Raw genomic sequence first — 16,264 nt, 5'->3', positions numbered from 1 at the left:
ATATGACTAAATTATATCAACAATAGACGATGGAGCCTCTAATCCGACCAATATCCCACCGAATAATATTAGAATCACATCGTTTTAAAGTGGCGAACGAATGTATTTGCACTAATTATTTACATTTGAAATAAGATCTATATTCGTGCATAACTAATATGCCGTATATTACCTTTGATGATTCATCCATTCCATTCATATTTTCTAATATTATAAATACGGTATTAACTCTATCTGTATTACTCTTTCACGGTCAAATGATGGAAGGGTCTAAGCTACTTTTTATTCCCTTGACAACCGAGGTGAGAGGAAGCCGTGGGCGATAACACCTTTATTATAAGAACAAAAATGTATTATATTTATCTATTAATATATGAATAGTACTCGATACGCTATCAAAAATAAAATATATTTAGATATCATCGTGGAACTATCGTTTATGAATTTAAAAGTTATCTAAACTGCTTAATCGTAATGTTCAATTTTACGATAAAAATAGATTAGTTAAAACGCAAGTGTGGAAAGTTCGGGACGACGCGACGGCAAATATACGAATGTTTGCGAATGAAAAACATATGATAATCTATTTATATTGAGTTATTTTACGTTCAAGTTCAAGGTAGACAGAGAAAAAATACATTCAACACGTGATATATGCATGAAAATTTTGTTGAATACATTATACGAGCGGAGGGTTTGGGCAGGGCTGTGAATAAATAAATAACGTAGCGTTTCGGCGAGGAATACTCTATTCAAATTTTAATTGCTTATAATTCGATATTGTACGGTTCAAGAATTTATTATGCATATTTAATTAAATGGAAAAGTAATGGAATGAGATTACGTAATAATAGTGTTGGAAACATCGATATAAATTGAAAATGTGTGTCGGGAATCTGTTCCTAAAATTACCGATCGAAGTAGCTTCGGGCGAGAGAGTAAATAATACAAACCACGAACAAATATTTACCCTCGATGTTCTTGACAGAATCTTTGTCGTAGAAGGCGAGTTCTTCCACCAAAATAAACAGGCCATATTAAATATTTACCGAACAATAAAAGTTCCATCTAAAAATGTTTCTTCAGCCAGATTCGGGATACTTCGAAGGAGTCCCTTATGAATTGGATTTATATTATGAGTTATAAGTAACATTTTTTCGTACGATAAACGAAAATTTGGCAAGTTAGCCGGATTCCTAGATAGTCGGCCGTCACACTAGTTTTATTTAGACGTTCCGACAATGACATTACTACTCTATGAAATCAGCTGCTACGCACGTGATACGCTGCAAATGACATTTTAAGATAATCTAGTTTATCTTTTAACGATTTCGTCACGGTGACGACTTTATGATTGAGACCATTCGATAGTATTTTACTACGTAGGTTCATTGTTTAACTTGCATTTCATAACTATAGACTTTCATCTGCATACATTAAACTATTTCTTTAAGATTAACATTATTAATTTTATTTATGTAATAAAAGATGTGCTCGCGAGTTCGCACGCTTTTGAATTTCATAAAAAAAAGTTATTGTTTTAACCTAATTTACTCCTCATTTCCACAGCTAATATGTCAGTGAAAAATCAGTATAGCTGTTCCAGAGATTAGTCGCAACAAACAGATAGACAAAAATTGTAAAAAATGTTATTTTGGCATGTGTACCGTATATACATACAGATACAATGTAGTAAAAAGCGGTTATTTCAATATTACAAACTCTCAGGCTCCAATCTATTATAAATGGGAAAGTAAGTCGGTTTGTCGCTTTTTCACGACTAAGCCGCTGAACTGAATTTGACGAAATTGGGTATGAGGACTAGGTACTCGGTGGTAGGGCTTTGTGCAAGTCCGTCTGGGTAGGTACCACCCACTCATCAGTTATTCTACCGCCAAATAACAGTACTCAGTATTGCGGTGTTCCGGTTTGAAGGGTGAGTGAGCCAGTTTAATTACAGGCACAAGGGACATAACATCTTAGTTCCCGAGGTTGGTGGCATATTGACGATGTAAGGAATAGCTAATATTTCTAACAGCGTCATTGTTTATGGGTGATGGTTACCACTCACCATCAGGTGGCCCATATGCTCGTCCGCCAACCTATACCATAAAAAAGAGGAAAACTTAAACTCGAAGAAAGGCCTATGTTGCATTTTTGCCTAACACATGCCAACCAACACCCGCCGAACAACAATCAAGTTGAGGGCGACTACTTGTTTTATTAGAAGTATAGATTATAGTAAGTCGTAATGACTATATGTCGATCATTAGAAGACGTACGTACGTATAAAATCACACAATATAATTTCCACGAACCGACCAGCTGTCACACCATATCGTACGTTTGAATGGCCTTGACCGTGACCTATCGCTGTTTTATATTTATCGAACAGCATATGATATAATATACAGAATAAATTAAGCTAACTTGCGTAAACATATAATTTACTTCTACATTGCAATACCAAATACAAACTATCGAATATCTTTAATGACTTCATAGTTTCAAGTTAATATTAATGTAAACGTGTTTCATAAGATTCAGTTACAAAGGTATAAGTTAATGTTTCTCGTGAAAGTGGTAAAAGTACAATATTAAAGAGAAATAAAAGTTTTCAACAACAACAACAGCCTGTAAATTACCACTGCTGGGCTTTAGCCCTCCTCTCCCTTTGAGGAGAAGGTTTGTTCATATTCCACCACGCTGTTCCAACGCGCGTTGGTGGAATACAAATTTGTCACATGGAGGTTTCCTCACGATGTTTTCCTTCACCGCTGAGCACGAGATAAATTATAAAGACATATTAATCAGCGGTGCTTGTCCGGGTTCGAACCCGCAATCATCGGTTAAAATGCACGCGTTCTAATCACTGGGCCATCTCGACTCTTATAAGCTCGATATAAACGTATGAAACAGTTAAATTATTACGTCTTTATGCGTAATAATAAAACGATTTAATTACCTTTGTTTAGAGTCAACACAATCAGTGTTCGTAAATCATCATTATCATTAAATAGTCAAAAACAAACTCTCTTACCCATGTGTGCTTAGATCGTTAAAATTACGGAACTGATTTTGATGTGGTTTTTTTTAATAGATAGAGGGATTCGAGAGGAAGGTGTTTGTATATAATGGTAAAGAAAACTGATATTAATTTCAGATGCTTCTGATGTTATGTCGTAATTAAACCGCTGGGGCGGGTCGCTAATAATTACTACTTTAATAAAAAAGGAATTAATTAAAAGCTTTTGTGGATATCAGCCATGATACGGGAGACTAGGTGACATAGAACACGGATTTATAACCATAGACAACGAAAATTATTACTAACCTTAAAACCTTTTTTTTTAATTAACTTTTTCTTTCTTATTAAATATTTTTTTGTCTGTGGTGTATTATGGTTATTATTATTTTAATAAAGATTGACGCGACTGCTATTTCGTAACATTACATACCTACTTTTAGCTACGCCATCACTTTTATTATGGGTTTTTATGTAATTATGTCTGACTGGATGATGATGATTTGACACTTATTATGCTACAGAATTATAAAATAACAAAAGGTTTTTGTATGTTAGAGAAATATGTATATGGGAATGTTAAAATATTTAGAGTAGCGCCTTTGTTTTACGACTGTAACGCTATTGTACGGCTATAAAAGAAAAGTATGGGCTTTCTATATATTAAAATATAGCTTATTTCCAAAGCTCCGTTCTGTTATATCGGATTGTTTCCATGAAAATATAACATATTTCTTTACATACATACTTACACAATATATTTATAAATTATAGCTTATGTGATATTCTGATAAATAATCTATGTTAATGTAAAATAACATTAAAATTCATTCAGTACTTTTTCCGTGAAAGAGTAACAAACACAGATATTAAGTAAGAATATATTATTTACACAATTTCTTCTTACAGATATGCCATCAAATATATTTTTTGCTTTAATATGGATATACTTTATATAATTTGAATTTTTAAAATAGACAAAGCATCTATGTTACAAATACGTAGAAAAAAAAAACCTTTTAAATGAGGATAAGATTTACAGTTCGCAAGTCCTCTGGGGCGAACATGTGAGACACGTCTGATACATTATATAATTTAACGGCTCAAGAACCTTATTATCGAGGGAACTAGAGGACCATAATTCAGTTAGTATTGACACGTGTCGGCGTTCACTTATACCGAGTTACATATAGTTCATTGATAAAACTCGCCAAGATACTTTTACCGTGGAAGTTATAATAAAATTAATAATAATAAAAAATCAGACACTCGACGACACGAGCCGAGATGGCCCAGTGGTTAGAATGCGTGCATCTTAACCGATGATTGCGGGTTCAAACCCAGGCAAGCACCGCTGATTCATGTGCTTAATTTGTCTTTATAATTCATCTCGTGCTCAGCGGTGAAGGAAAACATTGCGAGGAAACCGGCATGTGACAAATTTCATAGAAATTCTGTCACATGCGTATTCCACCAACCTGCATTGGAACAGCGTGGTGGAATATGTTCCAAACCTTCTCCTCAAAGGGAGAGGAGGCCTTTAGCCCAGGAGTGGGAATTTACAGGCTGTTGTTGTTGTTGTTGTTGTTGTAGACACACGACATTGTAAGTATGAATAAAATCAAATATAAATTCCGTATTCCAGCAATTTAATCACTAACGTAGCAAGTTTGACAGACGATACACAATTAATTTAAAGTGCAAATAAATTAGACACAGATGTAAAAAAAAAGTGCAAAACATGTTAAATTACATTTTCCATGTCACTGTGTGTGGGCGATGCTTACTTTTAATTAACACCGGGTTAAAAGGTTGCATGTTATTTAATTTCGTGTTGTGTGAACTCAGCGTATATCCGAATCGAGAACCTTTATCCAAGTGACACGTACTTTATAATAGACATAAAGGCTTTTATGCAATAAAAATATATTACGCTTCTCGCTCATTGTACCAGTTACGATACGACCGCACTCCCGGCTCCTTTGAGAGATATTATTATGCGAAATGAAATGGATAACAAATGAATTTTATTCGAAAACATTACGATGTTTCTTTCTGTGTCCGTAACAATACATTCTTTGTTCAAGTAGGTCTTTGTATGGTAAATAAACTTTATTACTTTCTTTGTAACTAACATTATGTAAACTAATGTTATGAAAGCGAAAGTATTCTATTTGGTCGATATCTACGCGGTTAAAAACAACAGAGCAATCAATACACGTGATTTCTATATAGATATTCTTGGTTGTGAGTGAGAGTGGCGTACCCATGAAAACCGGTGTACACACCACTCGACCATGGAGGTCGTCATATTTGATGTGACAAAACCAATAGTGTCTGTAAGGGTAATCGAATAAATATACAAGTGAAACCGGAATATTTATTGATTTAATTTGTTAAGTATGCCGAAAATAATTGCGAAACGTATTGTTTTCGCCCATCGTGACGTCACACGGAATACGTCAATGAATTTGAATGGATCATACCACACGCGAATGACCTGTTGCTATGTGGGCACATTGTGTCTCGTTAATTGAAAGTTGACACTGTATAGTACCAGAAGTGTGATTTATATTACATACTTTGCCATCTATTTATCATTAAAATACGGAAGTTGAATCGGTGTTTATTACGAAATATAATCGTGTATCAAATAAGAATTTATTAAATTACATACGATATTGTACAACGGTATGTGCTTATTGCAATAATAGATAAATTATATTTATACTTTTGATTTGGATTCGATTGCAGACAGGATATGTTACATAAATTTTAATGACGAGACTTTGTCTATCAAATATTCGATTTGACTACTGTAAATCTTGGTAGTACCGCTCCGTAAATTTCCATTCCGATCCGATGGTTGCTTTACATATAAAATGATTCAAAAATGATTTGTTAGAAACTTAATTACATAATTACAATGACACGTTTTCGCTTGTAACTTTCAATATGTTTCATTCCATTATAAAATATGAACATTTTATGCTGTAACGTCAAATAAAAGTAACTTTGATTGATTATTTAATCTGTTTAATTTAGTCTATGGTTACACTTCCTATGGAATTTTTTTTTTTTTTTAAGTGTTGTTGTCGGCTTTCACGAAGTACGTTGTTTTATAATTGAAAACTTATATTGATATTTTGAATATAAGTGTCAGAAAAACCCGAACAGAAAACGTAACTTCATTGTAATTCTGATTTTGGCTGGAAAGATAAATTTAATGAGATGAGAAATGATTACACAATAGACTCATATCTAGAGATCTACGGATGTGGGTACAGAGCGAGATTCAGAGTTGGAATTGCAGAAAATTACTCGTAATCAAACAGATTAAACTTCCGTTGTGAGACAAATCGTATTTATGTAAAGCTTAGATATAGACTACAAAAACAAGAAAAACTACAATATATGTATTGCAAGTATACAGATATTGTTAACTTATTGCCTTGCCTACTATCGGCGAACACTAATGATTTATTTACGAGTCATAAGATCTTATTGTATTCCACAATTTTATCTGTGTATATGCCGAATTTAATTATAATCCGGCGATCAAGTCGAGTGCGATTAGTAACAATTAATCAATTACAAATTCATCATTATCTAAATTAACATTCCACAATCATATTTTTAACTATTTTTCTACGATGTAATCGATATGTATAACAATCATTTGGCAGACAAGCATATGGGCCACCTGATGGTAAGTGGTCACCATCACCCATAGACAATGACGCTGTAAGAAATATTAACTATTTCTTACATCGTCAATGTGTCACTAACCTTGGGAACCAAGATGTTATGTCCCTTGTGCCTGAAGTTACACTGGCTCACTCACCCTTCAAACCGGAACACAACAATACTGAGTACTGTTATTTGGCGGTAGAATAACTGATGAGTGGGTGGTACCTACCCAGACGACCCACACACAAGTTTCGCGTTAACTTTAGAAAGATAACCACGACCCGTACAAAAATATTACGTTTCAAAGTTTGCATGCAACCTTTTATAAGACACGGTTCATAAACGCAAACAATGCGAAAAAGGATCGTCTCACCTATTTCGAAGTCGGTTAAAAGGCAATAAGTCGTCACATAGCAATTTATCTTTACGTGTCATATTCGCGTCCTCGACAAGAGTTAGGGGATAATTTATTTCACATACGATTAGGTAAAACGATCTTAACCCTAAGTAACTGTAAGCGATTCGTAATACTAGACATAAAGGTCGTTCAGGCGTAATAATTTAAAGATAAAGGTAAGAAATCGTATTATATGAACATTGAAAATTAACAAGCATAAATAATTATATCGTTATTTTCACTTGTCATTACACACGATACAAAAGAAACATACTAAGGGATTATTAAAAATATGTTCTTTATAATTTCATACTTATTTTTAAATTATCTTTTGTTATTTCCACTGTCGTAAATATTTCAGAAATACGATAGATAGTTGTGTACACATGGATGTGTGTTATTCAATATAATAAAACGTATAGTAAACACAAATAGTGGATTGTGTCAAGCAATGAAACACAAACACATTTATAAAAAATAGTAACATTTAACTTAAGCTGTCACTTGTACAGATGACGTCAGAGGTTGATAGTTAAATAAGAAAAAAGTATCAAACGACAAGAGTATAATACTACGCTTCCATTCACAAACGATCCCTCTCATGTCCTGAAGAATAGGACATCCTCGAAGGAGCGTTACACAATATTAAAGCAGACATTTCATAGTACATTAACTTTTCCTCTGAATTACCATTAAGTATATTAACGCCATATTTTCTTAGATATTTATCATTTCATACTTTTGTAAGCTTTTTTGGGAGTTGTTGACCGTGAACTATATTTAATAGAGTTTAAATTGAATTAGTAATTCCATTTATTTATTTTTGAACGCACTCGTATATTTCAATAATCAAAAAAGTCTATCTTTTTGGGCTGTTCGGCAAGTTGATAGAATGAATTAACTTTTACTAATAGACACATAAAATATACTCCAAGAAATGTTAAATTATTTGTACATCATCAAGAAGGGTCCACAAACCGTAAAATGTTTTACGAGGGCAACCCAAGAGTCCGCGGCATGATAACAGAGTCATGTACGAAAGCTTACATAAAAGCTTTTAAGATTTTCATTATTACCAGCAGGTTGGGGGACGAAAGCGATGCGTGCTGCGAATATTAAAATCAAACGTTTCATTCATTACATTTCATAAAAGGCCACGGTTACACGGTAAGGCTTTATGTACTTATAATTAGGAAACATTAATTGTAGCATAGGTAATTATTATGATCGCTACAAATGTATTGCTTTACAGCTATGCCCGCTTCGTGCACTTTTGAAATTAACAGAAAATTTATTGTATAGTTCACAGATCTTAATTATTAATTCTGTATTAGGGATATTAAGTCGTTGGTGGAAGGAAGCCGATGAAATGGCGGCGCTATTATTATTATATTCTAGTTACAGTTCCAAAAGAAAATTAGCCTAAGTTACTCCTTATGATATCAGCTATCTGTCAATCAAGAAAATATAGGTAATTGTTTGTTCTCTGTGGTTGTAGTTTACTTAAAAATGTCTGCGAAAACATCGCCTTCAAAACATCATTCTTAATTATCCAACGTTCTTATCTTGTATACATTTCTTAAAACGTTCGCTCCATTTAAAACACGTACAAAGTAAACAAAACATTGTTACATCATACGAAGAGGAAAATATTTTTATGTTATCTAAATTTTATCATTTATTTTAAACTATAACAACCGGTACCGTTCGATGTTTATAAACAAAGTGAAGTATATCTATATTTGAAACGTATTTCAATCGTAATGCAAAACACTACTAGCGCCATAAACAGGCGTGAAATAACACGAATGTATTTCGATGACTTTGGCAGAGTATTCGTTGTTTATTGCGAGTCGGAATGTGAATCGAGCTTCAATGAAAAACCAATCACACGCTGCTTAAAAGCAATGGCACATTTTAAATATTCTGAATAAATGTATTGTGTGGCAAAGCGCTTTAGTTTCATATTGTAGTTAGTAACAGCGATATTTGAGCGCTGAAATATACCAACTATGGAGTTTCTTATTTTTTTACGCTAACTTCACACTAGAGTGTGCATCACGCGAGAGTGTGGAACCTACTTAATAGTCTGATTAACAAAGTATATTTGACAATGTTTCTAAAATAATATATTTCTTTCTCGTGATTTTTCAAACGTGTCTCAGCTTTTAAGATATTATTATTACAATGATGTCAAATATATGTAATACCATTTCTGCACGTGTAAGTTGTTTATGGAATTATATCTTAATACTTAAATTGGTGTTTGTGGCTATTAGCCAAGAACAAAAACGCATCCGGCTTCTATATAAATAATTATTTAACATACCACAGCTTCACTCATGATGTTTATTTGTTATCATTATGTTTTATTTATATTAAATTTACTACCTGATTATATTTAAATGTCGAAATGGTTGTGTAAAATATATGAGAATGGTATAGATGATAAACTGACGCGATGTAAAGTCATTATTTACGAAACACTTACGACATATCTCAGGATAAATCAATTCAAATAATCGCACAAACAGTCGTTACAAGATTGTCATTTAGTTGTATGCGATAATATTTGTTTAAAGCAACTACAAACAAAAAAATACATGACTAATACAAATGATTGCGTTGCCTGCCATCTATTATATATACGCTGTACTAAATCTCGACTATAACTTACAACGTATGAGGAAAAAAGTTCCAAATATGGGATACAGATGGCGCTAATATCGATGTGCTATTTGCCTCCAACGTTTATTTTAGAAATAACGATACTTTACGAATACGATAAATACGTGAAATAATATTGAAACCGCATACCGTCATGTATTTTGCAAAAGAATATTTTTCATGCTAAGATAAATATTTATACAATAAATGTCTACATCCACATAATTCTGTCACGGCGCTGATAGGCCCTAAATACATTTGCCAAAACATTTATAGAATAATAAATTGATTTACACTAAATTTACAAAATAATGTCGTTACTTATAACAACAATATGATTATATCATTAATATATTATATCAGTATCTTATTTTTACCATGAAAAGAATTCTTTATCGATTATGGACCTTTTAGGACTGAGCACAGTATTATTTGACTTTCGTTCGTTCTATTTTTCGATATAAAGGTAATTATTGTACTTACATGATTTGAACTGCTGAGCCAAAGCCGCGCTGTCGGCTGCATGGTGGTAGTCGTATAAGGAACGACCCACCAATTCTTCCGTATCGTAGCCCAGTGTGTTCATTAAGCTGTAACAAAAAAAAAAAACAATTACTTTAACTTACATAGAAGATAATTAAAAAATCTACGGTTAATTCGAAAGCTCCAGGAATGTAGTAAAATCTGTGATCAATATATTTTTTTAATGAATGTATAAAAATCCGTTTTAAGTATATAAAATCAACAAAAAAAATGGATAAATGGATTTAATTTGCATTACTTTGTAAGTACTTCTAGATATAAAACTTTCCTAAAAGCACTTCTAATTCCATGCCCTAAACATTATTTCTTAAAACTAAAACATTTGAAATACTTCGCATAAATCTAATTTACAATATAAATGATTTTTTTTAATACCAAATTTTAATACTAGTGAACAAAAATTAATTAACAAATAAGGATAAAACTATACAAAATTTTCTATATTACTATATTTTTAAATTTGACTTTCTAAATTGAATACTTATTGGTCCAATATTTATAAATAAAAGTGATACATTGATATATTATAGAAAGATCCCATGATGATAACAAAGGTCATCCCCAATGTGACCTAGTCTTAATATTTGTTTAGGTTATGTTTACCGGTACCTGTAGTTAACCTTGAATGACCTATTGGCGTATCAATTACTTTCCATGGAAATTCAAATAAAAATAACATCATAAACATATAATATTATTAAATTTCGAAGCTAATTCGAAGCATATGTTTCTAATGTGAACTCTACAAAATCTACTTACGGCTAAATTTAAAAAACCCGCCATCACCGCCGATTTAGTTCACAAACTCTTAAATATTACATTTAAATGCCACAATTTTTAATCACCACAAATAATCACAAAACACAACACTTCCTGATGCATCACAACACATCCAAGATCCGTTCTTTATCATGTACCGAGTACAAAAGTACAAAACCGCGAAATCGTATCATGTTTAACCTACAAAATACATTTGAAGGTGATATTTTTGTTGATATTATACTACCAAGTAAAGTAAAGCGATCTGAAGGTCGAAACATAGCGGACAGACCGGTACCTAAATTTTGCCAGGTAATAACTGAACTCTATTGTTGTTCAGCGCCATCTTTTAGCGTGGGCTTGAACTAAGTAGACATCTGTCGAGGACAATATCTGTTTGTTTTCTCAACAAGTTGCAATTAACTTTTGGATTCATAGAACAATAGAACAAAGGGATATAAATTGCTATTAAATATCCAATTGAATACTATTTTAATTAAATTATTTTTTGTTGTTTTAATACCAATTATTAATAATTAAAAAAAAATTAACAACGTACAATAAATTTAAAAAAAGTCGTCTTTTATAAGATTTTAAGTTGTGTTTTGGTGATCAATAGTTGTTCTTTCCTATTATGTAAATCTCATTTCGCTTGCAGTGCACTTTATTGATATTTAGAATATTTTTATACTTTGAATAATGTTGTACATCATAATTATGTAATATATTATGTTATTGTTATATTTATAGCTTTCTTTAAGTTAGTAGGTGAAATGTTTGTGATATGTTTTACAAGTATTTATTTTAATATTTAAGAAATTCTTTGAATAGTATAAACAAACCCATCACACGCTGCCGATTTTGTTATAGAAAATTTATAAAAACAACAAATTTGAAAGAAATAGGTAAATTACTTTTTAACACTTAGCCTATCCATTTTTTAATAGCAATAATACAAAGCCATCTATTTTTTTTTTTTACAGAAACACTAAAGTAAAAAGAGTAAAGGTTTACTACAAGCAAATTATATCGATGGATGGATGGACCGATGGATTGTTTTGAAATATTAACGTATTTCATACTTAATACTGCAACTAATTCGAAATATTTTTCATATGATGACTAACATTAGATCAGCAAAAAAAGTCCTTTTAAGTTTTTAATGCGGGGGTTCGACTATGTCTTATGCTTTCTTACAAGGGGAGGGAAGGAGTTTCGATAGTTCTAACGAAAGTAATTATTTGAAAAAGCGCGGGAAACCGTGCCTTTGCCTACATTAGCTCGGTTGCTACCATTTGCTACCTTTTAAATTACAAATAGAAATGACCATTTCAAAGAGTTATTACTTTGAAAAGAAACTTTACTATCAACTAAACGTGTATTAATTTTTTGTTTAGATTCTTTAGTAATCAGTATTAAACATGGGGTCAAAAACTAAAGTAAATAGTTTTACGCAATTAACGAATGGTTTTTATATTAATTGAACTTACCACTCATCAGTGTCCGTAAACTTCATATCCAGGCTGTGTTTTGTTAGGAAGGTCATGCTGTTCAGTGGTACTTCGATGTTAGAAGGATGGGGTATCGGTCGCCCGACGGCCACAAGGGCGCCAGACTTGGTGTATTTCTTGACCTCATTGCCTTTCTTCTCATCCTCTGAATCAGTACTGCGCTCTTGTTCCCTGGCTTTCTCTTCGGACGATGTTAGCATGTGACCGGTGACGTGGATGACCTGTTGAATTAAAATATGTATATTACTACAACGATTGGGAAAATACATTCTTATTTGGAATAACATCTTTAATATTTATATTTATTGGCTTGAGTTTATATTTAATGGCTTAGGACTATTTTACTTTGGATGATATAAATTTGATGTTTTAACAACCAATATAAAAATCCAATACTCTGGGTATTGGTTTTTATATCGATAAATTGTACATTAACATTATAATAAATATAATATAAAAAGGTTGTGTCGTAGGACTCTGAGTTGGAACAAAGTTGCTTTCGCTTATATACTCGTATTATGTTTTGAATTTTTTTTTTTCTTTCAGTTAGTTCAAAGACTCGTATCATATATAAAATAATGACATATATCAATGGGAATAACAGTTTAAAATATATATGAACGTTGAAAATTGCTTCAATCTAAGGTAATTGTAGTAATTGGTTGGTCGTTAGGAAAATCGCTTAGAAGTTACTAGAATAGCTCTAATGAACACTTATTTGTAAATGTCCACACACAATTCTTTTTGAGATAGGTAGTGGCTCTTAAGATTAGTCTGATATATGTATAATAATTGTTTACATTTACAGGTTTGATTTGTGAGACGGAGATTCCACGTTGACTTTATAAATTATAAAAGTTACAACATTCAATTAAACTTCTAAAGGTCGTACAAGACTTTTCCCTTATCAAGTTATGTATTATAATAATATAATAATTGTAACAGCCTGTAAATTTCTCTGTTGAGCTAATGCCTCCTCTTCCTTATAGGAGAAGTTTAGGAGCATATTCCAGGACGCTACTCCAATGAAGGTTGGTGGACATGTGGTAAATTTAGTTGAAATTACACACATGCAGGTTTCCTCACGATGTTTTCCTTCAATACCGAGCACGAGATTAATAATAAAGACATATTAAGTACTTGGAAATTCAGTGGTGCTTGCCTGGGTTTGAGCCCGAAATCATCGGTGAAGATGTACGCGCTCTAGCCACTGGGTCATCTCGGCTCTTAGTTATATATAGACTTAAAACAATTCACAAAATATGTATAAGTAAACATTACTGAAAAAATATCTGAGAAGTTATATGATTTTTTTTTATGGTATTATGAAACCATGGTATTATTACACAGAGTCGAGATGGCCCAGTGGTTAGAACGCGTGCATCTTAACCGATGATTGCGGGTTCAAATCCAGGCAAGAACCGCCGATTCATGTGCTTAATTTGTCTTTTTAATTCATCTCGTGCTCAGCGGTGAAGGATAACATCGTGAGGAAACCTGCAAGTGACAAATTTCATAGAAATTCTGCCACATGTGTATTCCACCAACCCGCATTGGAACAGCGTGGTGGAATATCTTTCAAACCTTCTCCTCATAAGGAGAGGAGGCCTTTAACCCAGAAGTGGGAATTTACAGGCTGTTGTTGTTGTTGTTGTTTGTATAAGTAAATATTAATGTAAAAATATCTGGAAAGTTATATGAAATTTTACTCTTTTCATGCTATTGTTAGAAGTAGTTACAGACCTCGTCTAATCCATTAAACATTATAATCGAGTGGAAACAAAAGAGAATTATTGTGTTTATAATGCGTTAAATAGTGTCACATGTGTAACGCATGCATTGAATTACAAGTACCCATAATGAGCGATGTTGTAATATAAAACGTAAATATGCGACACACTTGATAACATTGTTTATTATTACATACTTAGTTCTTACCATTAAATATACTATTAAAAAAATATATGGGCTTGTTCTACAAGGGCTAATGTCAATAACCCTTGCTTTTGGTAATCAGGTTAGAGACAATGAACTGATTGTTTTATAATTTTTTTATGGTATAGGTTGGCGGACGAGCATATGGGCCACCTGATGGTAAGGGGTCACCGTCGCCCATAGATAATGACGCTGGAAGAAATATTAACTATTCCTTACATCGTCAATGTGCCACCAACCTTGGGAACTAAGATGTTATGTCCATTGTGCCTGCAGTTACACTGGCTCACTCACCCTTCAGACCGGAACACAACAATACTGAGTACTGTTATTTGGCGATAGAATAAATGATGAGTGGGTGGTACCTACTCAGACGGGCTTGCACAACACAACTTCTTACAGCGTCATTGTCTATGGGTGATGTTGACCACTTACCATCAGGAGGCCCATATGCTCGTCCGCCAACTTATACCATTAAAAAACCAACACTCTAAAACGCGAGAAGAGACGCAAGTGAGTGTGATACAAGTGTTCGATATTTTTTAAGGCTTGATGAAATTATACTAAAAATGTAATTCGGCCTTTTTAGTAAGAAGCCTTTGAAATGTGCTCACTCAATGTTTACATTTCATTTAGATTGTCACTATTTGCATAATTCAAATAATTTGAGTACATAATGATAATAATTTCTCAAATATTATTTGCTGATTAAAAATAACCTTTATCTACATTTACAATGTGTGTAGAATACTAGACTATTACGTGTTGATAAATAACCGCTAAGTGTTTGTTTTTATGTTACAGCGTATCTCAAAAATTAAGAATTTTGACAATAACTTTGCATTGTTTAACTTTATATCTCTTATTATCTCAATTACTATTACATATACATTGTATACATATAATTATTACTTTTTGTCTTTTATCTTTCTATTGTTCGTTTATTTTTTTTCTCTGGGTAAAATAATCTGTCATGATGACAAATCAAATTCGTAACGATAATAGTTGCATGACCAACATTTTTTTACCGCGTAAGCTTATATAATCTACATATTGATGTTTTTAACAGAGTAGGAATACTTACTGTTGCGTCGCAATATATTTACAACAATATCATGTATATTCACAGTAACATTGATCACTTTGATAAAATCAGTGATAATCATTGTATATGCACTAGAAGTAAGGATAAACTTATAACGCCAAGTTTCCGACTCCGCAAAGTCAATGGATCCTTCTTGGGGCAAGGTATCCGTTTCTATAATAAAATTCCGCAGAAATTTTTAACTTTGCCGTTTAGTAAATTCAAATCGTTTGTTAAAAATACATTGGTAGAAAAAGCATACTATTCGATACTAGATTTTGTAGATGATAAAAAAGCGTGGAGTTAATACCTGTTGACTTCCAAGCAGGATACATTAATTGAAATAATTGTATTTAATTAACATGACGCTGTATTTTTTAAATGTTAAAAAAGAGTAACTACTGAGTTTCTTGCCGGTTCTTCTCGGTAGAATCTACTTTCCGAACCGGTGGTAGCTTCACTTAATTGTAAAATGACGATTCAAAAGTGCTTATAAAAGCCTACTTGAATAAAGTTTATTTTTGATTTGATTTTGATTTGATTTGATATGTACATATGTATGTATAGCTTGTTGCACATTATAAGTAAAAAAATAATAAAACAAACTTAACAATCTAATTTGTATTTGTTGTGCTGTCTGTACTACTAATGAA

The 16,264-nt window shown here is 32.4% G+C and overlaps 1 protein-coding gene across 3 annotated transcripts in view; it reads right to left on the bottom strand.

Annotated features, from left to right (window-relative positions):
- LOC124538218 (hypoxia-inducible factor 1-alpha-like) overlaps positions 1 to 16,264 on the bottom strand; it is a 92,077-nt gene that overhangs the window by 40,141 nt on the left and 35,672 nt on the right. For all 3 annotated transcript variants that reach the window (XM_047115200.1, XM_047115198.1, XM_047115199.1), the window contains exons 5-6: positions 12,572 to 12,813; positions 10,263 to 10,369 (exon numbers count right to left, since the gene is read on the bottom strand). In XM_047115200.1, the coding sequence (XP_046971156.1) occupies positions 10,263 to 10,369; positions 12,572 to 12,813 (349 nt within the window). The remainder of the gene's footprint in view (positions 1 to 10,262; positions 10,370 to 12,571; positions 12,814 to 16,264) is intronic.

The sequence above is a fragment of the Vanessa cardui genome, chromosome 20 (genome assembly GCF_905220365.1).
Source record: "Vanessa cardui chromosome 20, ilVanCard2.1, whole genome shotgun sequence".
NCBI lineage: Eukaryota > Metazoa > Arthropoda > Insecta > Lepidoptera > Nymphalidae > Vanessa > Vanessa cardui.
Note: the sequence above shows the minus strand (reverse complement) of the source record. Positions and strands in the feature narration are given on the sequence as shown.